This window comes from Gadus morhua, chromosome 17, assembly GCF_902167405.1.
Source record: "Gadus morhua chromosome 17, gadMor3.0, whole genome shotgun sequence".
NCBI classification, from domain to species: Eukaryota; Metazoa; Chordata; class Actinopteri; order Gadiformes; family Gadidae; genus Gadus; species Gadus morhua.
The window spans coordinates 303,066-331,064 of NC_044064.1; the positions used below are offsets into that span (position 1 = coordinate 303,066).

Genomic DNA, 27,999 nt, shown 5'->3' on the forward strand with positions numbered 1-27,999 from the left:
ATTAAGTGAAAGACGTCGTCAATTTTTGCTGCCATATATTAAAGGTTGGGTATGGGATTTGCGAAACGCCAGCAGATTTTGAAAATACACAACTCAAATGGTCCTACCCCCTCTCCTTCAACGCTGACTCTGACTCCACCCATTCCAAGTACATGGACGCGCAGTCATGCACGAGCGCGAACACAGATGCACGAGAGCGAGCCATTAGCTAGTTAGCTAGCTCCAGTAGCTACCGCAGGATAACAACTAACAGGAGCTTGCTCTGGGTCACGAGCTTTGAGTACTGCACGAAGGGGTCACGCGGGGAGCGGGGGAGGGAGAGGGGGAGTGCAGTACGACTGCTTGATTGACGTACTTGCTGTCCAATGCCACTCGGTGGTTCTGGAAATCATTGGCTGGAGTTTTTCGCGCCCTGCCCGTTCCACAGATGATTGACTTGTTTAATTTTCATGTCAGTACTTCTAACTCAGTGGCTGTAAGTGGGTTATGATAAGGATTTCAAGTAATTTTGCAAAAATGGCCAAAAAAGAGAATTCCATACCCAACCTTTAACTAAAGCTAGCAGCTAGCCCAGCTAGTGCTGTCCCACTCCGTACCTCTAGAGGTCGCTGTCACGGCCCTCCGTCCAGCGGACGGGATGAGGAAGGCCAGCCAGAGGGCGTGTTCTAACCTCTCGTCAATCATGTCAGAAGTACTTGGAGAGAGGTAGTACGTTGAGGCTCCAGCACAGCACTGTTATCATTGGGCTCCCAGTATAACCAGTGGGCTCCCAGTATAACCAGTGGGCTAAGCAACAGAGACCTTAGTGCTGATAATACCTTGTTTCTTACAATAGACACCACAGCTTTCTGATAATATGCTGCTGCATGCTTCATGGAGGACTAATAAAACAGTTGGCCCAATGTTACTCCTTTTTAAGAACTTTGAAATACTTTTTTATCATTTTGACTTTGTGTCGTAATTTGTGTCGGGGTCTAGAAACGTTTCCGTACAATCTGAGTGCCCCCCCCCCGAGGTGTCCTTCTGTCTCTCTGCCTGTGTGTCTGTCTCTCTATTCTTCTGTCTGCCTTCTTGTCGGTCTTTCTGTCTGTCTCCATCTTACAGAAATAACAGAAATGTGATGGCACAATTATTAATCAGCGATCAGTACCTGAGCGAGTACCATTCGAGACATTTATCTCTGTCTGTCTGTCTGTCTGTGCATCTGGTGATGTCATTTGGCAGAGGCCAGCACTCTAAAACCCAGAGGGAGGGGAGGAGGGAGGGTGTGTGTGTGTGCTTAGTTATTGCACTCACACACTGTGTGTGTGTGTGTGTGTGTGTGTGTGTGTGTGTGTGTGTGTGTGTGTGTGTGTGTGTGTGTGTGTGTGTGTGTGAGCCTGTGTGTGTGTGTGTGTGTGAGCCTGTGTGTGTGTGTGTGTGTGTGTGTGTGTGTGTGTGTGTGTGAGCCTGTGTGTGTGTGTGTGTGTGTGTGTGTGTGTGTGTGTGTGTGTGTGTGTGTGTGTGTGTGTGTGTGTGTGTGTGTGCGTGTGTGCCCTGGGAAAGAAGGGAAGGTCGGTCTACAGGCACTCTCCTTGATTAACAAATCTTAATGGCACCGCCTCCTCTCTCTTCTCTCACCTCCTCCTCTCTCCTCTCTCCTCTCTTCTCTCCCCCTCTCTCCTCTCCTCTCTCTCTCCTCTCCCCCTCTTCTCTCTCCTCCTCTCTCCCCCCGATCCTCTCTCCTCTCCTCTCCTCTCTCCTCTCCTCCTCTCCTCTCCTCCTCTCTCCTCTCCTCTCCTCTCTCCTCTCATCTCCTCTCCTCTCCTCTCCTCTCCTCTCTCCTCTCTCCTCTCCTCTCCCCTCTCCTCTCTCCTCTCCTCTCTCCTCTCCTCCTCTCCTCTCCTCCTCTCTCCTCTCCTCTCCTCTCTCCTCTCCTCTCCTCTCTCCTCTCATCTCCTCTCCTCTCCTCCTCTCTCCTCTCCTCTCCTCTCTCCTCTCCCCTCTCCTCTCCTCTCTCCTCTCTCCTTCTCTCTCCCTTGTTACTAAATCAGCCTTGTAGCAGGCCTCCTGCAGCATCTGTTGTGCATATATAATTATTCTGTTAGAACTACACCAGCCGTGCTGCTAGTACTACTACAACAGGTTTAATACTCACAATATTATATACAAACTACTACAGGTTCAATAGTATATGCAAGGAATAAACCACCAATTATGTTATATATACTATATTATAGTATACTGTTATTGACCAATCAGGTTCAAGTATTGAACAAGGCTTGAACTAAACAGTGGTGTGCCTATATATATATATATATATATATATATATATATATATATATATATATATATATATATATATATATATATATATATATATATATATATATATTTGTAAACATATACTTGCATATATATAGGCACTTTGGGCTGACTAGTGTCTATGTGAGAACAGGGATAGTAAAACAACAGTTGTCAGAGAGAGAGAGAGGGGGGGGAGGAAGGCGAGAGGGGGAGGGAATGGCAGAGGAGGGAAAAAGAGAGAGAGAGAAAGAGAGAGAGTGAGAGAGTTTTTTCTCTGTAGTTGATTGTATGTCTTCTCTGAATGTTGGCATTGGCCCTCCTCTCGCGAGAGTCTCGCATTGACTAGTTTATTGTGGTCGGAGTCTCGCGTGAGGAGTGTTATTTAGCTTCTCGTCGTCTCCTCTATCAACACTCAATAGGGTCCAGCGGTACGCATGTTCACATCGCTCTCCGGCATTATTCGTATTATTAAGTAAACCCTTAAGGTGAGCCTCTCTCTGCGGTAGTAGCTAGGGGGTCCTCCCGTCGTTCTGCCGGCAGCCCACGGACACGAAGAGAAGAGACGAGAGACGAGGAGGAAAACGGCGAGTCATCAGCTCCCATAAGACACCAGGTAAACTACTACAGGTCTACAGCCTACTGTGGAAGACCTTCTGTCAGACCTACTGTTAGACATACTGTCAGAGAGCTACGGTTAGTACCTACTGTTAGTCCTACCGTTACTGTTAGAACTACTGTTAGACCTACTGTTAGAGACCTACTGTTAGTCATACTGTTAGACCTACTGTCAGAGACCTACGGTTAGTACCTACTGTTAGTCCTACCGTTACTGTTAGACCTACTGTTAGAGACCTACTGTTAGTCCTACTGTTAGAGACCTACTGTCAGACCTACTGTTAGTTAGACCTACTGCTAGTCCTACTGTTAGACCTACTGTCAGACCTACTGTTAGTTAGACCTACTGCTAGTCCTACTGTTAGACCTATTGTTAGTTAGACCTACTGTTAGTCCTACTGGTAGTCCTACTGTTAGACCTACTGTTAGTTAGACCTACTGTTAGTCCTACTGTTAGACCTACTGTTAGTTAGTCATACTGTTAGTCCTACTGCTAGTTCTACTGTTAGACCTACTGTTAGACCTACTGTTAGTTAGTCCTACTGTTAGACCTACTGTTAGTTAGTCCTACTGTTAGTCCTGCTGTTAGACCTACTGTTAGTCCTACTGTTAGTCCTGCTGTTAGACCTACTGTTTCTCTAGGGTTGACCCATCAGTCTTCATACCTTGAGGACTAGGAGTATCTTAACGAGTGTGATGTGACCTGCTAATCATTTTAATTGACTGGTATTGGTACATGAATATACTAATATATGAATGTGTTAATACTGCGGTACATATCATGCTAAATGCCCGCTGCGCCATGAGACCGATAGACTGGTTAACCTGTCTCTGGCCCGCTAGTCTGCAGCTGATGATGACGAGTTTAACGGGCCTCACGTCCTGGTACCTACTGGTACCTACAGTCCTGGTACCTACTGGTCCTTACTGGTACCTACAGTCCTGGTACCTACTAGTATCTACAGTCCTGGTACCTACTGGTCCTTACTGTTACCTACAGTCCTGGTACCTACTGGTACCTACAGTCCTGGTACCTACTGGTCCTTACTGGTACCTACAGTCCTGGTACCTACTGGTCCTTACTGGTACCTACAGTCCTGGTACCTACTGGTCCTTACTGGTATCTACAGTCCTGGTACCTACTGGTACCTACAGTCCTGGTGCCTACTGGTACCGACTGGTATCTACAGTCCTGGTGCCTACTGGTACCTACCGTCCTGGTCCCTACAGGTACCTACTGCTGGTACATACAGTCCTGGTACCACTGACTAGCCACTGACTAGCCGCTGATAACTAGCCACTGGCTAGCCGCCTTCACTGCAGTCCTGATGATGAAACAAACAAACAATTGATGGTTATAGTGGCGCTATAACCATCCGTTTTTTTTAAAGTTTTTTAAACTTGGTGATGGGCCTTATATGATCCTCAACCACGTTTCCATTTCATTTTCTCATTGTTAGTAAAAATAAGACCATTTTGAGAAATCTGGTGGAAAATATATATTTGACAATATTTTCACAAAATGTGCCTTTTTGTCTAGATGAAGATATGTGGCCTTTAACTAGATATGGAACAGCTGTAATCTGCTATATCTCCTAGTGTTATATTATGTTCAGTCCTGGCTAAGGACTGGTGTGCATATTGTAATCGGCTATATCTCCTAGTGCGACAATGAACGATATTACATTTACTGTGTGTGTGTGTGTGTGTGTGTGTGTGTGTGTGTGTGTGTGTGTGTGTGTGTGTGTGTGTGTGTGTGTGTGTGTGTGTGTGTGTGTGTGTGTGTGTGTGTGTGTGTGTGTGTTTGGTGAAATGAGCAAAAGCCCAAGCTGAATATTCCAACAATTTTTCCTCTGCTCGTCAAAGTGTCAGTGGGCCGAGGGGTGGGGGGGGGACGGTGTGTGTGAGTGTGTGTGTGTGTGTGTGTGTGTGTGTGTGGGGCTCTTTAGTGTGTGCATGAGTTGATTTAGCTGCAGACCACTAAACGGGTAATCGAATCATGAAGCAGCAACCAAAGCAAGGCTATATATTTATTTATATGTATAGATTGCTAAGATATAGTAATATAGATAGGGATAGGTTGTGTGCATGTGCGTACCTACTGGTATGTATAGATTATCCTTTTATATTTTGTGGATTATTGCACACAATAATTGAATATACCGTGTAAGTTTAGTGTTTATGGCAATATGAAATGTGTTCTTATGATGACCTGTGATATATTATATATCTGATATGATTATGAATAAGCAGGCACACCGTCCTATGAAGTCACCACATTACATTTTTAATTGATATTTAATCATTTTATTGGCAGACTATAGGTCTATAAGTTATAAGTTATAGACCTATAGTCTGCTATAAGTTTACGAGGACCACACAGCCCTCTTCATAAGAATGCTCATATACATATCATATGTGTAATCTTAGAGCTGGTAACCAACCCTAGGTGAGTCTGGCTAGCAAGGACTTCTATAACTAGTCTGTCCTTAGAATATCATGTGTTTAACACTAGTAAAATGCTATTCAACTGGTTGGATGTTTCGGATGTAACTTCTGTTTGGGAAAAACAGGACATTTCTTTGTCATGAAAGTCAATAAATTGTTCAGTAAATTCAGGATCTATGAATCTATTTCAAGAGCAGTAGAGGCTGATTCTGGGCTTATGTTATTTATTACGGTCATCGCTGTTCTCCTATTGCTAACCCTAACGTATAGCTAACCCTAACCATATAGCTTACCATATAGCGAACCCTTATCATATAGCTAACCATATAGCTAACCCTAACCATATAGCTAACACTAACCATATAGCTTACCATATACCGAACCCTTATCATATAGCTAACCCTAACCATGTAGCTAACCCTAACCATGTAGCTAACCCTAACCATATAGCTAACCCTAACCATATAGCTAACACTAACCATATAGCTTACCATATAGCGAACCCTTATCATATAGCTAACCATATAGCTAACCCTAACCATATAGCTAACCCTAACCATATAGCTGACACTAACCATATAGCTAACCCTACCCATATATCTTACCATATAGCTAACCCTAACCATATAGCTAACACTAACCATATAGCTGACCCTAACCATATAGCTTACCATATAGCTAACCCTAACCATATAGCTAACCCTAACCGTATAGCTTACAATATAGCTAACCCTAACCATATAGCTTACCATATAGCTAACCCATACCATATAGCTAACCCTAACCATATAGCTAACCATATAGCTAACCCTTACCATATAGCTAACCCTTACCATATAGCTAACCCTAACCATATAGCTTACCATATAGCTAACCCTAACCATATAGCTTACAATTTAGCTAACCCTAACCATATAGCTAACCCTAACCATATAGCTTACCATATAGCTAACCCTAACCATATTGCTAACCCTATAGCTAACCCTAACCATATAGCTAACCCTTACCATATAGCTAACCCTAACCATATAGCTAACCCTAACCATGTAGCTTACCATATAGCTAACCCTAACCATATAGCTAACCCTAACCATATAGCTAACCCTAACCATAAAGCTAACCCTAACCATATAGCTAACCCTTACCATATAGCTAACCCTAACCATATAGCTAACCCTAACCATATAGCTAACCATATAGCTAACCCTAACCATATAGCTAACCATAAAGCTAACCCTAACCATATAGCTAACCCTTACCATATAGCTAATCCTAACCATATAGCTAACCCTAACCATATAGCTAACCATATAGCTAACCCTAACCATATAGCTAACCATAAAGCTAACCCTAACCATATAGCTAACCCTTACCATATAGCTAACCCTAACCATATAGCTAACCCTAACCATATAGCTAACCATATAGCTAACCCTAACCATATAGCTAACCATAAAGCTAACCCTAACCATATAGCTAACCCATACCGTATTGCTAACGCTAACCCTGCATCCCAAAATGCATTCCTATTCCTAAATGAGTTTGGTGCCTCTCCTCGGCCGGGCAGCTGTCTGTCTGGTATAAATAAATCAACCAGAGCCCCCTCAGCTGCACATCCAACGCCTCCACCTCCACCGCCTCCTGCTCCACCTCCACCGCCTCCACCTCCACCGCCTCCTGCTCCACCTCCACCGCCTCCACCTGCTCCACCTCCACCTCCACCGCCTCCTGCTCCACCTCCACCGCCTCCTGCTCCACCTCCACCGCCTCCACCTCCACCGCCTCCTGCTCCACCTCCACCTCCACCGCCTCCTGCTCCACCTCCACCGCCTCACCTCCACCTTCTCACCTCCACCTCCTCCTGCTCCACCTCCATCACCTCACCTCCACCGCCTCCTGCCCCACCTCCACCGCCTCCTGCTCCACCTCCACCGCTTCCTGCTCCACCTCCACCGCCTCCTGCTTCACCTCCAGCCCACCACCTTCACCCCTCCACGCCTCCACCTCCACCCCTCCACGCCTCCTGCTCCAGCTCCTCCTCCTCCTGCTCCACCTCTTCACATCCACCTCCACCGCCTCCTGCTCCACCTACACCGCCTCCTGCTCCACCTCCACCGCCTCCTGCTCCAGCTCCACCTCCTCCTGCTCCACCTCCACCTCCTCCACCGCCTCCTGCTCCACCTCCTGCTCCACCTCCACCGCCTCCTGCTCCACCTCCACCGCCTTCTGCTCCACCTCCGAGTATCCCTTAGCTAATCTGATTGGCCGTTGAACAACGTAAGGCTAGCTAACTCCTCCCCCTAGCCCTGATTGGTTCCCCCAGTGTTTGGGTTGTGATTGATCCAACCGGGGGCGGGGCCAGACTGATCCCACGCCTGACCTCCAGATGGTCCAGTTGTTGGGGCCTTCATATCTAGTCACCCTAAGAATTACACTGGTTAGGGTAAGGGTTAGTATGATGCTGGTTGGGGTTAGTATGATGCTGGTTGGGGTTAGTATGATGCTGGTTGGGGTTAGTATGATGCTGGTTGGGGTTAGTATGATGCTGGTTGCCATCTTGACGACCGATCCCACCCACTGACCCACTGGTTTCAGTGGTAACTCAGCACCAACAACACCTACGACCACAATCAAACATTGAGGATGCGCTCTTTTATTCTCCTTAGTGCAGGTAATGAAAGGTTCTAAAAGATGGCTTATCCATGTAGCTTACTAATGAATAAAATGCATACAAAAAACGTTGACATATGACCCACTATGTTCTGCTCCATATACCCAATGTTGACATCGTCCCAGCCAAAGAGTATTGGTATTAATACGTCATTCATTGTCCAAAATAATCCATAATAATTCAAATCGGGTTTTGTTGTGGGTACAAAATGAATCTTGAAGAAAACTCGTCCTAAGCGTCCCCGGCGAAATTATCGTCTATGATTTGATGACTGATTTCAACGATCAATGATAGTAACCCACCACAAACTGTTCACAAGAAGTCACAAATATATACTACTTTACTTTGCCCCTATCAGATAAAGATTATTGGTGGCCAAGTGCCTCAATTTAGCGTCCTTCACCCATCCAGCCACAGCATATTGGTAGGCATCAGTGCTCTTGAACGCTTTCAAGATATCTCCACTGTATGGGGAGGGGTTGTGGACTAAATAAATATATATGTCATGAAGATTGATTTGAGGCAAGCATACTAATGGACAAAAAAAAAAACTAGGGATAACAAATAAGGATCGGAGCCTAAAATCGATAATATATCCGTCTCTCTCTAACATTCAGATGAGCGGTGTGGGCGGCCATACTTGGCGAGATCGGTCGTGCAAATGGCGGCGTTCCAGAAAACGTGATGTAGATGAACTGTATGAATAGTAGCAGTAGTAGCTGATGTAAAAGTAGTAATAGTAGTAGTAGCTGAAGTAATAGTGGTACTAGCTGCACAAACAATATGCCTTCTGAAGGTATGGTATTGATTGATGTTTGTAGAAAGATTTATATTAATCCCACCATTTTTCTACTTAAATCAGCCGAAATTGTTTGTACTCGCCTAATGCTCATTTTCTAGCTCACCTAATGCTCATTTTAGTCCAATTGGGCGGGAAAAACGGCCCAATCAGGCCACACTGCCTGCTCGTCTCCGAGGTCTAACCTCAACGTAAATCAATGAGACCAAATGAAAATAAGCCGACATGGAACTTAAACTATGATTCTCGAAATTCTGTTTCCAGGTTATTGAAGATACAAGTGTGTTGGTTTGTTAAACCTTTGAACGAAGGTTAACGATACAATTTTGACCAAGTTACGAAGTCTGAAGTAGTAAGTGTCAGAGAATGGTAAAAAAAAATATTTTAAAAGTAGAATATCTTAAAAGTATAAAATATTTTACAATTCTGAAATGTAGCGCTTTATACCGTGTGTATACTCCAAATTGGAATGGAGTCTCTAGGTGAAAAATTTAGGAAGGAGATAGGTCCCAAAGTTTGTAGAGATAATAAAGAAGACAAAATAAAACTTAAGAACAAAAGTTGAGCGCAGCATGCAGCACTCATCAAAATAGTCCTATCCCCTCTTGTCTTTTATTTAATTATTCACATAAAATAAAAATTCAGTTTGAATCAATCAGTGTCTGTGATGTTCAGCTCGTAGGTTAAAACCAATCAAAGCTTTTGGACAAAATAACAAAATATTGTAACAGATTAACCAAAATCATCAAACAAGAAATAGCAGAAATCCACCAGACTGGGTACCCCCAGCTCATTCTGCCGGCGATTTGAGTTCGCCCTGCAGAAGGTGGAGAAGAGCAATACAATTCTTTCTGCTTCCAATATGCTTTTGTGGGAGCAAATCACCAAGCTGGCCTGCTCCCCTGGCGCGCTATTGGCTGGTTTAACACAATGACGACAGCGAAGCGACGGCAAGCAGCCAATTGCGTACAGAGTCATTTGAACTAGGCCGTTGTTCAAGCCTCTTGTGCTGAAGATGACGGCAGCTCTGGGGATAGCCATGCTAGGGATTCACTGCTCCAGCTCATAACAGTTCAATATTTTGCTTCTGAGAGTTTGATATAGTTTTACATTTCAGCTCATCAGTGCAGTTGTTCCGCAGACGAACAGTCTCTGTTTAACTCAGTGACGCTTTGCATTAGCTCTCTTTGGTGGTCAGGGTCAGAGAGTGTGTATTTGTGTTCACTGTGGGTGGGTGTGTTCACTGTGGGGGGGGGTTCTGTGTGTGTGGGTGGGGTGTTCACTGTGGGGTGTGTTCACTGTGGGGGGTGTTCCCTGTGGGGGGGGTGTTCTGTGTGTTCCCTGTGGGGGGTGTTCCCTGTGGGGGGGGTTCCCTGTGGGGGGTGTTCCCTGTGGGGGGGATGTTCAGTGTGTTCACTGTGGGGGGGGGTGTTCAGTGTGTTCACTGTGGGGGGGGGTGTTCAGTGTGTTCACTGTGGGGGGTGTTCACTGTGGGGGGGGTTCAGTGTGTTCACTGTGGGGGGTGTTCACTGTGGGGGGGGTTCAGTGTGTTCACTGTGGGGGGTGTTCACTGTGGGGGGTGTTCAGTGTGTTCACTGTGGGGGGTGTTCAGTGTGTTCACTGTGGGGGGGTGTTCACTGTGGGGGGGGTTCAGTGTGTTCACTGTGGGGGGTGTTCACTGTGGGGGGGGTTCAGTGTGTTCACTGTGGGGGGGTGTTCACTGTGGGGGGTGTTCAGTGTGTTCACTGTGGGGGGTGTTCAGTGTGGGGGGTGTTCAGTGTGTTCACTGTGGGGGGTGTTCAGTGTGGGGGGTGTTCAGTGTGTTCACTGTGGGGGGTGTTCAGTGTGGGGGGTGTTCAGTGTGTTCACTGTGGGGGGTGTTCAGTGTGGGGGGTGTTCAGTGTGTTCACTGTGGGGGGTGTTCAGTGTGTTCACTGTGGGGGGTGTTCAGTGTGGGGGGTGTTCAGTGTGTTCACTGTGGGGGGTGTTCAGTGTGTTCACTGTGGGGGTGTTCAGTGTGTTCCCTGTGGGGGGTGTTCAGTGTGTTCCCTGTGGGGGGTGTTCACTGTGTTCAGTGGGGGGGGGGGTGTTCCCTGTGGGGGGTGTTCAGTGTGTTGTTCACTGTGGGGGGGTGCTCAGTGTGGGGGGGGGGTGTTCACTGTGGGCGTGTTTAGGGTGTGTTCAGTGTGTGGAGGGGCTCTCTCTGTTCCCCGAGTGTGGAACAGAGAGAGAGGTGACAGGTCTAAAATAGATCTCTCGTACCAGGAAGAGGGCCCTGTTCAGAAATAGTAACACACACACACACACACACACACACACACACACACACACACACACACACACACACACACACACACACACACACACACACACACACACACACACACACACACACACACACACACACACGCAGCCACAGCCTGCGCTGGCCCGGATCTAATCCGGTCTCCATGGTAACTATACATTGCAAAACATAAACATTGTCCTGAGAACCTCCTTGGGGTGTTCCCGTCCTGCCAAAGACCTCCACCAAAACATGCTTGGTCTCTCTCACCCTGACTCTGACCGGACCCTAGACTAGAGCGGGGAACCTCATTCATTAGTCCACTGCATGTTTAGACTAGAGTTAACAGGGGCAGAGTTAGTCACGTTAGTCCACTGCATGTATAGACTAGAGTTAACAGGGGCAGAGTTAGTCACGTTAGTCCACTGCATGTTTAGACTAGAGTTAACAGGGGCAGAGTTAGTCACGTTAGTCCACTGCATGTTTAGACTAGAGTTAACAGGGGCAGAGTTAGTCACGTTAGTCCACTGCATGTTTAGACTAGAGTTAACAGGGGCAGAGTTAGTCACGTTAGTCCACTGCATGTTTAGAACATGTGACCCCTTTATGCTGCTAGCATTGATCATGCAGATATTAGCATAATTTATCTCTCGTCATGGTTTCTATTACGTTATATCTTCTTTAAATAATTTGTTATTAATAACTGAAAGCTGTAGTACCCAATAATAAAATAAAAACCCATATTGCCCTAAATAATATAAATTATATTTATAATATATAAGTAGTTTCTATCTCTGTTCCTCATCTTATTTGTGCACTTGATTTATCCTGTTCTGTCTCTCACATCTGTTCTCTATCACACTCCACCTAACTACATTTCTCTCTCTCTCTCTCCCTCTCTCTCTGTCTCTCTCTCTCTCTCTCTCTCTCTCTCTCTCTCTCTCTCTCTCTCTCTCTCTCTCTCTCTCTCTCTCTCTCTCTCTCTCTCTCTCTCTCTCTCTCTCTCTCTCCCTCTCTGTCTCTCTCTCTTCCCCCCCCCCCCCTCTCTCTCTCCCCCTCCAGGAGGTGAGCTCCCAGGCGGTCCACGAGGAGTCTAGGAGCCCCAGCAGAGCCCCACCATGCCGTCCCTCCTGCTGCGCGTCCTCCCCCCTCTGCTTCTCTGGGTGCTGCTGTCCCCGTCCGCCCTCTCCCAGGGCGACGGCGACCTGGTGGTGGCCACCAAGGCGGGCCGGGTGCGCGGGGTGCGGTTGCCCGTGCTGGAGCGGAGCTACGTCACCTCCTTCCTGGGCGTGCCCTTCGCCGAGCCGCCCACGGGCCGGCGCCGGTTCCGTGCGCCGGAGCCCAAGCGGTCGTGGGGGGGCGTGCACGAGGCCAACGCCTACCCCGCCGCCTGCTACCAGTTCGTGGACACCTCGTACCCCGGCTTCCAGGGCAGCGAGATGTGGAACCCCAACAGGGAGATGAACGAGGACTGCCTGTACCTCAACGTCTGGGTCCCGTCCTCGCCACGCCCCCACAACCTCACCGTCATGGTGTGGATCTACGGGGGAGGTGATCAGAACCCCACAATACATCCCAGTAACATCCCAGTAACATCCAAGTAACCTCCCAGTAACACCACAGTAACATCCCAGTAACCTCCCAGTAACATCCCAGTACATCCCAGTAACACCACAGTAACATCCCAGTAACACCACAGTACATCCCAGTAACACCACAGTACATCCCAGTAAAATCCCAGTAACATCCCAGTAACCTCCCAGTAACACCACAGTACATCCCAGTAACACCACAGTAACACCACAGTAACACCACAGTAACACCACAGTAACATCCCAGTAACATCCGAGTAACCTCCCAGTAACACCACAGTAACATCCCAGTAACACCACAGTACATCCCAGTAACACCACAGTACATCCCAGTAACATCCCAGTAACATCCCAGTAACCTCCCAGTAACACCACAGTACATCCCAGTAACACCACAACAACACCACAGTAACACCACAGTAACATCCCAGTAACATCCCAGTAACCTCCCAGTAACACCACAGTAACATCCCAGTAACACCACAGTACATCCCAGTAACATCCCAGTAACATCCCAGTAACACCACAGTACATCCCAGTAACATCCCAGTAACATCCCAGTAACACCACAGTACATCCCAGTAACACCACGGTACATCCCAGTAACACCACAGTAACCTCCCAGTAACCTCCCAGTAACACCACAGTACATCCCAGTAACATCCCAGTAACACCACAGTACATCCCAGTAACCTCCCAGTAACCTCCCAGTAACATCCCAGTAACCTCCCAGTAACACCACAGTACATCCCAGTAACATCCCAGTAACATCCCAGTAACACCACAGTACATCCCAGTAACACCACAGTACATCCCAGTAGCACCACAGTACATCCCAGTAACATCCCAGTAACATCCCAGTAACACCACAGTACATCCCAGTAACATCCCAGTAACATCCCAGTAACACCACAGTACATCCCAGTAACACCACAGTAACATCCCAGTAACATCCCAGTAACATCCCAGTAACACCACAGTACATCCCAGTAACACCACAGTACATCCCAGTAACACCACAGTACATCCCAGTAACACCACAGTACATCCCAGTAACACCCCAGTAACACCACAGTACATCCCAGTAACATCCCAGTAACACCACAGTAACATCCCAGTAACACCACAGTAACATCCCAGTAACATCCCAGTAACACCACAGTAACACCACAGTAACATCCCAGTAACACCACAGTACATCCCAGTAACACCACAGTACATCCCAGTAACATCCCAGTAACACCACAGTAACATCCCAGTAACACCACAGTAACATCCCAGTAACACCACAGTAACACCACAGTAACATCCCAGTAACACCACAGTACATCCCAGTAACATCCCAGTAACATCACAGTACATCCCAGTAACGCCACAGTAACATCCCAGTAACATCCCAGTAACACCACAACAACACCACAGTAACATCCCAGTAACACCCCAGTAACACCACAGTACATCCCAGTAACACCACAGTACATCCCAGTAACACCACAGTAACATCCCAGTAACATCCCAGTAACACCACAGTACATCCCAGTAACACCACAGTACATCCCAGTAACACCACAGTAACACCACAGTACATCCCAGTAACACCACAGTACATCCCATTAACCCCACAGTACATCCCAGTAACACCACAGTAACACCACAGTAACATCCCAGTAACACCACAGTAACATCCCAGTAACATCCCAGTAACACCACAGTACATCCCAGTAACATCCCAGTACATCCCAGTAACCACACAGTACATCCCAGTAACACCACAGTAACACCACAGTACACCCCAGTAACATCCCAGTAACACCACAGTACATCCCAGTAACATCACAACAACACCACAGTAACATCCCAGTAACACCACAGTAACACCACAGTAACACCACAGTACATCCCAGTAACACCACAGTAACATCCCAGTAACACCACAGTAACATCCCAGTAACACCCCAGTAACATCCCAGTAACATCCCAGTAACACCACAGTACATCCCAGTAACACCACAGTACACCCCAGTAACACCACAGGAACATCCCAGTAACACCACAGTACATCCCAGTAACCTCCCAGTAACACCACAGTACATCCCAGTAACACCACAGTAACATCCCAGTAACATCCCAGTAACACCACAGTACATCCCAGTAACACCACAGTACATCCCAGTAACATCACAGTAACATCCCAGTAACACCACAGTAACACCACAGTAACATCCCAGTAACATCCCAGTAACACCACAGTACATCCCAGTAACATCCCAGTAACATCCCAGTAACACCACAGTAACATCACAGTACATCCCAGTAACATCCCAGTAACATCCCAGTAACATCCCAGTAACACCACAGTACATCCCAGTAACACCACAGTAACATCCCAGTAACACCACAGTACATCCCAGTAACACCACAGTACACCCCAGTAACACCACAGTACATCCCATTAACCCCACAGTACATCCCAGTAACACCACAGTAACACCACAGTAACACCACAGTACATCCCAGTAACACCACAGTAACATCCCAGTAACACCACAGTACATCCCAGTAACACCGCAGTACATCCCAGTAACACCACAGTAACACCACAGTACATCCCAGTAACACCACAGTAACATCCCAGTAACACCACAGTAACATCCCAGTAACACCACAGTAACATCCCAGTAACACCACAGTACATCCCAGTAACATCACAACAACACCACAGTAACATCCCAGTAACACCACAGTACATCCCAGTCACATACAGCAACATTAGGTCCATAACATTGTGACCCAGCACCACTGGATCCTGTTGGGGGGGATGGAGGAAGGGGTCCACCCAGTGGAAGGGGTCCACCCAGTGGAAGGGGTCCACCCAGTGGAAGGGGTCCACCCAGTGGAAGGGACCCTGACGCTGGCAGGCCGTGCACACTGTGGTCGTCTAGTGATCAGACGTCATGTACACCTCCAGGGTCCAAGGACCATAAAGGATCCAAACTCTTGTAATTGGTGACACAAGTGGTTCTGATTCTGATTAAACCGACTCGGGGGGAAAGGGGCCATTTTCTAATGAAGTCAGATTCAGATTCAGCATTTAATTAAGCAGAGTAAAAAAGGTTTTAATGTGCATCTCCCGATTTCTATATTGTGATTTCTGTAACCAAAGATGATGTACAAATCAGGTTATTGTATGAAGTACAATAACCTGACGCAGTACAATAGTGACACTCCAAGGTTCTGCACTACGAGTAGTGAGGCATGCGGTGACTCTTAGGTTCTAGAGGAGTGAGACATGAGGTGACTCTAAGGTTCTAGAGGAGTGAGACATGAGGTGACTCTAAGGTTCTAGAGGAGTGAGACATGAGGTGACTAAGGTTCTAGAGGAGTGAGGCCTGCGGTGACTCTTAAGGTTCTAGAGGAGTGAGACATGAGGTGACTCTAAGGTTCTAGAGGAGTGAGACATGAGGTGACTCTAAGGTTCTAGAGGAGTGAGGCCTGCGGTGACTCTTAGGTTCTAGAGGAGTGAGGCCTGCGGTGACTGTTAGGTTCTAGAGGAGTGAGGCCTGCGGTGACTCTTAGGTTCTAGAGGAGTGAGACATGAGGTGACTCTAAGGTTCTAGAGGAGTGAGACATGAGGTGACTCTAAGGTTTTAGAGGAGTGAGGCCTGCGGTGACTCTTAAGGTTCTAGAGGAGTGAGACATGAGGTGACTCTAAGGTTCTAGAGGAGTGAGACATGCGGTGACTCTAAGGTTATAGAGGAGTGAGACATGAGGTGACTCTTAAGGTTCTAGAGGAGTGAGGCCTGCGGTGACTCTTAGGTTATAGAGGAGTGAGGCCTGCGGTGACTCTTAGGTTCTAGAGGAGTGAGGCCTGCGGTGACTCTAAGGTTATAGAGGAGTGAGACATGAGGTGACTCTAAGGTTCTAGAGGAGTGAGACATGAGGTGACTCTAAGGTTCTAGAGGAGTGAGGCCTGCGGTGACTCTTAAGGTTCTAGAGGAGTGAGACATGAGGTGACTCTAAGGTTCTAGAGGAGTGAGACATGAGGTGACTCTTAAGGTTCTAGAGGAGTGAGGCATGCGGTGACTCTAAGGTTCTAGAGGAGTGAGGCCTGTGGTGACTCTTAGGTTCTAGAGGAGTGAGGCCTGCGGTGACTCTTAAGGTTCTAGAGGAGTGAGGCCTGCGGTGACTCTTGGGTTCTGTTTGGTTCTGACTCGGTCCTTATCCTCAGGGTTCTACAGCGGCTCTTCGTCCCTGGACGTGTACGACGGCCGGTATCTGGCCCACAGCGAGACGGTCATCGTGGTTTCCATGAACTACCGGATCGGAGCGTTCGGCTTCCTGGCGCTGCACGGCTCCTCGGAGGCCCCAGGCAACGTGGGGCTGCTGGACCAGAGGATGGCTCTGCAGTGGGTGCAGGACAACATCCACCTCTTTGGTGGAAACCCCAAGCAGGTGAGAGCCCCACAGGTGGTACCCCAACAGGTGGTACCCCGACAGGTGGTACCCCAACAGGTGGTACCCCAACAGGTGATAGCCCAACAGGTGGTACCCCAACAGGTGATACCCCAACAGGTGATACCCCAACAGGTGGTAGCCCAACAGGTGGTAGCCCAACAGGTGATAGCCCAACAGGTGATAGCCCAACAGGTGGTACCCCAACAGGTGGTACCCCAACAGGTGATACCCCAACAGGTGATACCCAAACAGGTGATACCCCAACAGGTGGTACCCCAACAGGTGGTACCCCAACAGGTGGCAGCCACCCTAAACTGACCCAGACTTGCCACTCACCACTACCTTGTGACTCATCACCTGTAAGATCCACATCCAGGATCCCGTTGTGATTGGCCCTCCAGCCGGCGGAGGGGTGGACCTTGCGGTCGTGTCTCCTGACTGTCGCCGTCTCCTCCTCCCCAGGTCACCATCTTTGGTGAGAGTGCGGGCGGGGCGTCGGTGGGCTTCCACCTGCTCTCCCCGGACAGCCGGGCCACCTTCACGCGGGCCATCCTGCAGAGCGGCGTGCCCAACTGCCCCTGGGCGTCGGTCAGCGCGTCGGAGGCCCGGAGGCGGGCGCTGCTGCTGGCCAAGCTGGTGGGCTGCAGCGGGGGCAACGACACGGAGCTGGTGGACTGCCTCCGCAACAAGCCCCCCCAGGAGCTCATCGACCAGGAGTGGCAGGTACCCTACACCACCTCTAGCAGCTATACCACCACCACCTATAGCAGCTACACCACCTCCTATAGCAGCTACACCACCTCCCATAGCAGCTACACCACCTCCCATAGCAGCTACACCACCTCCCATAGCAGCTACACCACCTCCTATAGCACCTACTCACTCTCACCACAGAGAGTATAGTACTCTGATCTCACCACAGAGTATAGTACTCTGATCTCACCACAGAGAGTATAGTACTCTGATCTCACCACAGAGAGTATAGTACTCTGATCTCACCACAGAGTATAGTACTCTGATCTCACCACAGAGAGTATAGCAGTCTGATCTCACCACAGAGAGTATAGTACTCTGATCTCACCACAGAGAGTATAGTACTCTGATCTCACCACAGAGTATAGTACTCTGATCTCACCACAGAGAGTATAGCAGTCTGATCTCACCACAGAGAGTATAGTACTCTGATCTCACCACAGAGAGTATAGCAGTCTGATCTCACCACAGAGAGTATAGTACTCTGATCTCACCACAGAGAGTATAGCAGTTTGATCTCACCACAGAGAGTATAGTACTCTGATCTCACCACAGAGAGTATAGTACTCTGATCTCACCACAGAGAGTATAGCAGTCTGATCTCACCACGGAGAGTATAGCAGTCTGATCTCACCACAGAGAGTATAGTACTCTGATCTCACCACAGAGAGTATGGTACTCTGATCTCACCACGGAGAGTATAGTACTCTGATCTCACCACAGAGAGTATAGTACTCTGATCTCAACACAGAGTATAGTACTCTGATCTCACCACAGAGTATAGTACTCTGATCTCACCACAGAGAGTATAGTACTCTGATCTCACCACAGAGAGTATAGCAGTCTGATCTCACCACAGAGAGTATAGTACTCTGATCTCACCACAGAGTATAGTACTCTGATCTCACCACAGAGTATAGTACTCTGATCTCATCACAGAGAGTATAGTACTCTGATCTCACCACAGAGAGTATAGTACTCTGATCTCACCACAGAGAGTATAGTACTCTGATCTCACCACAGAGAGTATAGCAGTCTGATCTCACCACGGAGAGTATAGCAGTCTGATCTCACCACAGAGAGTATAGTACTCTGATCTCACCACAGAGAGTATAGTACTCTGATCTCACCACGGAGAGTATAGTACTCTGATCTCACCACAGAGAGTATAGTACTCTGATCTCACCACAGAGAGTATAGTACTCTGATCTCACCACAGAGAGTATAGCAGTCTGATCTCACCACAGAGAGTATAGTACTCTGATCTCACCACAGAGAGTATAGTACTCTGATCTCACCACAGAGAGTATAGTACTCTGATCTCACCACAGAGAGTATAGCAGTCTGATCTCACCACAGAGAGTATAGTACTCTGATCTCACCACAGAGTATTGTACTCTGATCTCACCACAGAGTATAGTACTCTGATCTCACCACAGAGAGTATAGTACTCTGATCTCACCACAGAGAGTATAGCAGTCTGATCTCACCACAAAGAGTATAGTACTCTGATCTCACCACAGAGAGTATAGCAGTCTGATCTCACCACAAAGAGTATAGTACTCTGATCTCACCACAGAGAGTATAGTACTCTGATCTCACCACAGAGAGTATAGTACTCTGATCTCACCACAGAGAGTATCGTACTCTGATCTCACCACAGAGAGTATAGTACTCTGATCTCACCACAGAGAGTATAGCAGTTTGATCTCACCACAGAGAGTATAGTACTCTGATCTCACCACAGAGTATAGTACTCTGATCTCACCACAGAGAGTATAGTACTCTGATCTCACCACAGAGAGTATAGTACTCTGATCTCACCACAGAGTATAGTACTCTGATCTCACCACAGAGAGTATAGTACTCTGATCTCACCACAGAGAGTATAGTACTCTGATCTCACCACAGAGAGTATCGTACTCTGATCTCACCACAGAGAGTATAGTACTCTGATCTCACCACAGAGAGTATAGTACTCTGATCTCACCACAGAGAGTATAGTACTCTGATCTCACCACAGAGAGTATAGCAGTCTGATCTCAGTACTATACTGAGATCTCTATCGATCTATGTGTGTTGACTGGCCTGCGCTGTGCCAGGTGCTGCCCTGGTCCGCCCTGTTCCGCTTCTCCTTCGTGCCTGTGGTGGACGGGGTGGTGCTGCCTGACGCGCCCGAGGCCATGCTCAGCTCTGGGAACTTCAAGGACACGCAGATCCTGCTGGGGGTGAACCAGGATGAGGGCTCCTACTTCCTGCTCTATGGAGCACCCGGCTTCAGCAAGGACAACGAGAGCCTGATCTCCAGAGAGGACTTCATGCAAGGTACCGACATCCCATGATTGGTGCACCTCCTCACACACATCCTCACACCATGATTAGTGCACCTCCTCACACACATCCTCACACCATGACTAGTGCACCTCCTCACACCATGACTAGTGCACCTCCTCACACACATCCTCACACCATGACTAGTGCACCTCCTCACACACACCCTCACACCATGACTAGTGCACCTCCTCATACACACCCTCACACCATGACTAGTGCACCTCCTCACACACACCCTCACACCATGACTAGTGCACCTCCTCACACCATGACTAGTGCACCTCCTCACACCATGACTAGTGCACCTCCTCACACCATGACTAGTGCACCTCCTAGACCAGCTAAAACATTTTCGTTTTAGCTGGTCTATGTTAACCATCTGGGGTGTGCTTGGTGAGCTCTCCTCAGCATCCCTGTTCCCCCCCAGGCGTGAAGCTGAGCGTCCCCCATGCCAACGACATCGGGCTGGAGGCCGTGGTCCTCCAGTACACCGACTGGATCGACGAGAACAACGGCCTGAAGAATCGCGACGCCATGGACGACATCGTGGGCGACCACAACGTCATCTGCCCGCTGGCCTACTTTGCCCACACCTACGCTCAGTACAACGCGCTGCGCAGCAACCAGGGGGGCATCCCTGGGGCCGCGAACACCGGCAACTCCCAAGGTAGGCTCCCCTCTGGCTCCATCCCCTCTGGCTCCATCCCCTCTAACATGGCTCCCCTCTGGCTCCATCCCCTCTGGCTCCATCCCCTCTAACATGGCTCCCCTCTGGCTCCATCCCCCCTAACATGGCTCCCCTCTGGCTCCATCCCCTCTAACACGGCTCCCCTCTGGCTCCATCTTAACATGGCTCCCCTCTGGCTCCATCTTAACATGGCTCCCCTCTGGCTCCATGAGATGAACCCTGTCTCCCCTCAGGTGGTGTCTACCTCTACCTGTTCGACCACCGTGCGTCGAACCTGGCCTGGCCGGAGTGGATGGGCGTCATCCACGGCTACGAGATCGAGTTTGTGTTCGGCCTTCCCCTGGAGAGGCGGCTGAACTACACCTCTGAGGAGGAGAAGCTCAGCCGTCGCATCATGAGGCACTGGGCCAACTTCGCCCGCACGGGGTGAGATGTTTCTACTGTTACATCATTACATTCACTATCCACGCTACTATAGCGACCTCCAGAGGACGTTTCCTCATGGACCTGTGTGGCCCTCAGGAACCCCAATGTGAACCATGAGGGGCCTGTGGACAGCAGGAAGCGCTGGCCAGCCTTCTCCCTCAGCGAGCAGAAGTACGTGGGTCTGAACACGGAGCCACTGAAGATCCACAAGGGCCTGAGGAACCAGCTGTGTGCCTTCTGGAACCGCTTCCTGCCCCGCCTGCTCAACATCACCGGTCTGTGGCCCCTTAGCATGTTATAGACGACCCTCACATTGACATGTCATAGACGACCCTCACATTAACATGTCATAGACGACCCTCATATTAACATGTCACAGACGACCCTCACATTAACATGTTATAGACGACCCTCACATTAACATGTTACAGACGACCCTCCCCTTAACATGTTACAGACGACCCTCACATTAACATGTCACAGACGACCCTCACATTAACATGTTATAGACGACCCTCACATTAACATGTTACAGACGACCCTCCCCTTAACATGTTACAGACGACCCTCCCCTTAGCATGTTATAGACGACCCTCACATTAACATGTCATAGACGACCCTCACATTAACATGTTACAGACGACCTTCCCCTTAGCATGTTGTAGACGACCCTCACATTAACATGTCATATACGACCCTCACATTAACATGTTACAGACGACCCTCACATTAACATGTCATAGACGACCCTCACATTAACATGTCATAGACGACCCTCACATTAACATGTTACTGACCACCCTCACATTAACATGTCATAGACGACCCTCACATTAATATGTCAGACGACCCTCACATTAACATGTCATAGACGACCCTCACATTAAAATGTTACAGACGACCCCCACATTAACATGTTACAGACGACCCTCACATTAACATGTCATATACGACCCTCACATTAACATGTTACAGACGACCCTCACATAAAAATGTTACAGACAACCTTCACATTAACATTTCATAGACGACCCTCACATTACCATGTTACAGACGACCCTCCCCTTAACATGTTACAGACGACCTTCCCCTTAGCATGTTGTAGACGACCCTCACATTAACATGTCATAGACGACCCTCACATTAACATGTTACAGACGACCCTCACATTAACATGTCATAGACGACCCTCACATTAACATGTCATAGACGACCCTCACATTAACATGTTACTGACCACCCTCACATTAACATGTCATAGACGACCCTCACATTAATATGTCATAGACGACCCTCACATTAACATGTCATAGACGACCCTCACATCAAAATGTTACAGACGACCCCCACATTAACATGTTACAGACGACCCTCACATTAACATGTCATATACGACCCTCACATTAACATGTTACAGACGACCCTCACATAAAAATGTTACAGACAACCTTCACATTAACATTTCATAGACGACCCTCACATTACCATGTTACAGACGACCCTCCCCTTAACATGTTACAGACGACCTTCCCCTTAGCATGTTGTAGACGACCCTCACATTAACATGTCATAGACGACCCTCACATTAACATGTTACAGACGACCCTCCCATTAACATGTCATAGACGACCCTCACATTAACATGTTACAGACGACCCTCCCATTAACATGTCATAGACGACCCTCACATTAACATGTCATAGACGACCCTCACATTAACATGTCATAGACGACCCTCACATTAACATGTTACAGACCACCCTCACATTAACATGTCATAGACCACCCTCACATTAATATGTCATAGACGACCCTCACATTAACATGTCATAGACGACCCTCACATTAAAATGTTACAGACGACCCTCACATTAACATGTTACCAACGACCCTCACATTAACATCTTAGAGATGACCCTCACATTAACATGTTACAGACGACCTTCACATTAACATCTTAGAGATGACCCTCACATTAACATGTTACAGACGACCCTCACATAAACATGTTATAGACAACCTTCACATTAACATCTTAGAGACGACCCTCACATTAACATGTTCAGAGACGACCCTCATATTAACATGTCAGAGATTTGGTTGGTTGACGCTAGATGGTTAACACTAGTTGCTGACGCTGGTTGATTAACACTAGTTTCTGATGCATGTTGGTTGATACTAGTTGCTGACACTGGTTTTTGACGCTGGTTGGTTGTCACCCATTGGTTAACACTAGTTGCTGACGCTGGTTGGTTGACACTAGTTGGTTGACACTAGTTGCTGACGCTGGTTGGTTGACACTAGTTTCTGACGCTGGTTGGTTGACACTAGTTCCTGACGCTTGCTGGTTGACACTAGTTGCTGAGCACTGGTTGGTTGACAATAGTTGCTGACGCTGGTTGGTTGACCCTTGTTGGTTAGGACTAGTTGGTTAGGACTAGTTGGTTAGGACTAGTTGGTTAGGACTAGTTGCTGACGCTGGTCTGTTGACACTAGTTGGTTGACACTAGTCGCTGAGCACTAGTCGCTGAGCACTAGTTGGTTGACACTAGTCGCTGAGCACTGGTTGGTTGACACTAGTTGCTGACGCTGGTTAGTTGACACTAGTTGTTGATGCTGGTTGGTTGACACTAGTTGGTTAAGACTAGTTGCTGATGCTGGTTGGTTGACACTAGTTGGTTAAGACTAGTTGCTGACGCTGGTTGGTTGACACTAGTTGGTTAAGACTAGTTGCTGATGCTGGCTGGTTGACGCTGGTTAGTTGACACTGGTTGGTTGACACAAGTTGGTTGACACTAGTTGCTGACACTTGTTGGTTGACACTAGTTGGTTGACACTAGTTGGTTGACACTAGTTGCTGACACTGGTTGGTTGACACTAGTTGCTGACACTGGTTGGTTGACACTAGTTGCTGACACTGGTTGGTTGACACTGGTTGGTTGACACTGGTTGGTTGACACTAGTTGCTTGACACTACTTGGTTGACAGACACTAGTTGGTTGACACTAGTTGCTGACACTGGTTGGTTGACACTAGTTGGTTGACACTAGTTGCTGACGCTGGTTGGTTGACACTAGTTGCTGACGGTGGTTGTTTGACACTGGTTGGTTGACACTAGTTGGTTGACACTGGTTGGTTGACACTAGTTGCTGACACTAGTTGCTGACACTAGCTGGTTGACACTAGTTGCTGACACTAGCTGGTTGACACTAGTTGGTTGACACTAGTTGCTGACGCTGGTTGGTTGACACTAGTTGGTTGACACTATTTGCTGACACTAGTTGCTGACACTAGTTGCTGACACTAGCTGGTTGACACTAGTTGCTGACGGTGGTTGCCTCTGTCTTGTCTCCAGACAACATCGACGAGGCAGAGCGGCAGTGGAAGGTGGAGTTCCACCGCTGGTCGTCCTACATGATGCACTGGAAGAACCAGTTCGACCACTACAGCAAGCAGGAGCGCTGCAGCGACCTGTGAGCCCCAGGACGGGAGAGGAGGGCCGCTTCCCTCCGCTCCAACGTTGACCACACAAAGCACTGTTGTTCTCATGTTATTTATTGATTTATTTATGTGGGTTTAGTTCTTCTCATTGACTCTGACCAGGATGTCTTGTATGTTTCTGTTGGTCATCACCGTGAAGGAAAGTCAATTACCTCTAATGTGTGTATGCGTGTGCGTGTGCGTGTGTGTGTGATTGGGAGAAAGATAAATGTCATGTGCGTCTAGGAAACACTGGTTAACTCTGAACATCACAGGAATCTATTTGATTTGACCTCACTGCCATTCTTTTCACAACACTACAGATCCATATTATATACTAAAATATACGGATGACCCTTTTTTATTAGCTTTAGGCAGCATTACCCTGGTACCGACAGAAGCATGTCCCCTGTATTGTGAGAAGCCTGCATGGGTGTGTGTGTGTGTGCTGTACTTAGGACTGCAGTGACCGTGAGAGCCTCAGATCGGTGTTAGTTTGTGTGCTGTCCTCTCTCTGGGCCGCTCTGAGGAGCCCAGGTGATGAATGGGATGTTTAGCTCTCTGGCGCCGTGGCAACCTGCCCACTCAGTTCTTGGCTTCTTAATGTTAACAAACGGCGCTGTGAGCATGTGCAGTGCCTCGGGCGCCGTCGCTCCAGGCGTACGGGGGAGGTCCGGACGCTGGGAGGGTCTGAACCCGGCTGAGCAGACCTCTGGACCGGGAGGCTGAGTACCGATGGGGGGCGCTACGCTGTCCAGAGAGGGCAGGAGACCACGCCTCTGATCCTCCCTCCAGCCCCACGGTCCTACCAGAGGTTCTAGATCTAGGCCCCATCGCGTGCTGGTCTGAAGTAGGCAGGTGCTGCTGGGTCCAGGTGTCTGAACACCTGGGTCTGGGCGGGGCTCAGGGGGTGTTATTCTGGGCCCAGCGGTGAGAGGATGGACACAGAATGTGTATTTATTTAGTTATTGTGTGTTATTGACCCGATATACTGGCTGATTGGAGCCCATTATAGATGGTGTGATTATTGTATTATTTAGCTGCTTGAAGTGATGTGAGGAACACCTACTACCCTATATCTACAGGCCGTATCCACGTGGAGTTTATATGTAGTAAAGGAAACTTCTATTTTTTCATGTTGCTCTTTCCTCAGCGCTGATCCGATCTGACTTCACTGACCTCAATGCTGACCTCCCCTCCTCCCCCCTCTCGCCCTGGGGGAGAGGGGGGAGGAGAGAGGATGGGAGGGGGCGAGCCGGTGGGAGGGGGGTCTCTGGGACTTCAGTCTCAGGCGGCGTCACTAAGGGCTCTGGCTGGCAAGGCGCAAAGATGTTCCATATTCCATTAGGCATTACGGCGGGAAAAAGACCTTGAACCCTTAACTCTATGGCCAGTGAAGAGGAGCTTACGTTTGGGTTAACGTTGTGTGCATTTGGAGCACTCTTTAACGCATCCATATTTTGGAGACATTAGTTTTTTAGGGTGTTTTCGTGTCGTTAGCCTAAAACAGACTAACGCTCTTTTGAAGGAAGATGGTATCTAAACATAACTGCTGCCATATAACTGCCCCCCTGCCCACATTTAACAGAAATCATTATCTGAACGTAGTTTACCACTATGGATGCAACAAGAGGACTGTGATTTACTGCATGCCCAAGTTAACAAAAAGCAAGCAGTCATGTCTTTTTGCGGCTGAAGATGTTTAAAACTGGCAGCTGAAAATCAAATGAGGCGAGTTCGAAGACTGACTTTTGTTGGATTGAATAATGTCCCGTAACTTACTTTTCAGTTCCTCCAAGGTTTCCTAGTTTTTGGGAAAGTTTTGTGTCCAAACATCTTACTGACCTCGTTTTTCCTTTTCAAACTAGTGTGTACCCTTTAAAATGACCTGTAGTTTAAGAGATGCAGTCAGCTCCATACTGCTTGATACTTCCGTCGCTACATAGTGAATACTGTGGCTGTTCTGTCTTTACGTCGTGAGTACTTTGGCTGTTCTGTTTTGACATCGTGAATACTGTGGCTGTTCTGTCTTTACGTCGTGAATACTGTGGCTGTTCTGTCTTTACGTCGTGAATACTGTGGCTGTTCTGTCTTTACGTACTGAATACTGTGGCTGTTCTGTCTTTACGTACTGAATACTGTGGCTGTTCTCTCTTTACGTACTGAATACTGTGGCTGTTCTGTCTTTACGTACTGAATACTGTGGCTGTTCTGTCTTTACGTATTGAATACTGTGGCTGTTCTGTCTTTACGTACTGAATACTGTGGCTGTTCTGTCTTTACGTCGTGAATACTGTGGCTGTTTTGTCTTTACGTACTGAATACTGTGGCGTTGTGCAATATTTCCTGTCTGTGTGTGTCTGCCTGTTCTTAATGTCTGTCCCATTAGGTTCTGTGTTTGTGAGGCCATATTTACATCAACACTAAAAGGAATTTGAATCCGGTCACCAGGCATATGAAGAGCTTTAGAATGACCAATATGAGATTAAATAGCTTGACCGTATTGATTGGATATAAATTAAGACTAAAGTAAAGGCTGCATCTGTGGCTGATTGCAGTCCCAAGTGATGATGTCATCATTGAGTATGTGGTCGTGAGTGATGATGTCATCATTGAGTATTTGGTCGTGAGTGATGTCATCATTGAGTATGTGGTCGTGAGTGAGGATGTCATCATTGAGTATGTGGTCGTGAGTGATGATGTCACCATTTCATATAGTAGAAACAATACTTTGCATGACCTACCAAATATACTAGAGATGTTGAATGTTATTTTCTGTCAAAAATAATAAATATGCCGATGTGTACTTGAATATAATGCCTGAAAATATAACATTAATATTTAGAGATGATATTTGCAATATTGCATAATGAAGTCATATATTTTATATTGCAATACCCTGATGAAGTAACTTTGACAAGAGGAAGATTGATAGTTTTTCTTTTAAAAGCAATATGTATAAACAAAACAATGTGCCATATATTACTAAACTGTCATTCTTCTTGTATAGTTTTCCTTCTCAAGCAGTCTTGTCTTTGTCTATTAAAAACCACTAGTTACATCATGATGAAGACGTGTGTAGCAAGCAGTATGTACGTATGTTTGTATGGGCGACCCCTCAGCTAACCTCCAGCTACAGAAATAAAGACGCCTGCTTCACCCAGGACC

The 27,999-nt window shown here is 47.7% G+C and overlaps 1 protein-coding gene across 1 annotated transcript; it reads left to right on the forward strand.

Moving 5' to 3' along the window:
* Nucleotides 1–2,597: 2,597 nt before the first annotated feature.
* Nucleotides 2,598–27,997, forward strand: ache (acetylcholinesterase (Yt blood group)). Its single transcript, XM_030338697.1, has 9 exons — nt 2,598–2,899; nt 12,166–12,654; nt 16,924–17,147; nt 17,613–17,873; nt 20,006–20,228; nt 20,665–20,904; nt 21,159–21,351; nt 21,448–21,626; nt 24,707–27,997. The coding sequence occupies exons 2-9, from the start codon at nt 12,222–12,224 to the stop codon at nt 24,826–24,828; spliced, it is 1,875 nt and encodes a 624-aa protein (XP_030194557.1). The 5' UTR covers nt 2,598–2,899; nt 12,166–12,221; the 3' UTR covers nt 24,829–27,997.
* Nucleotides 27,998–27,999: the final 2 nt, after the last annotated feature.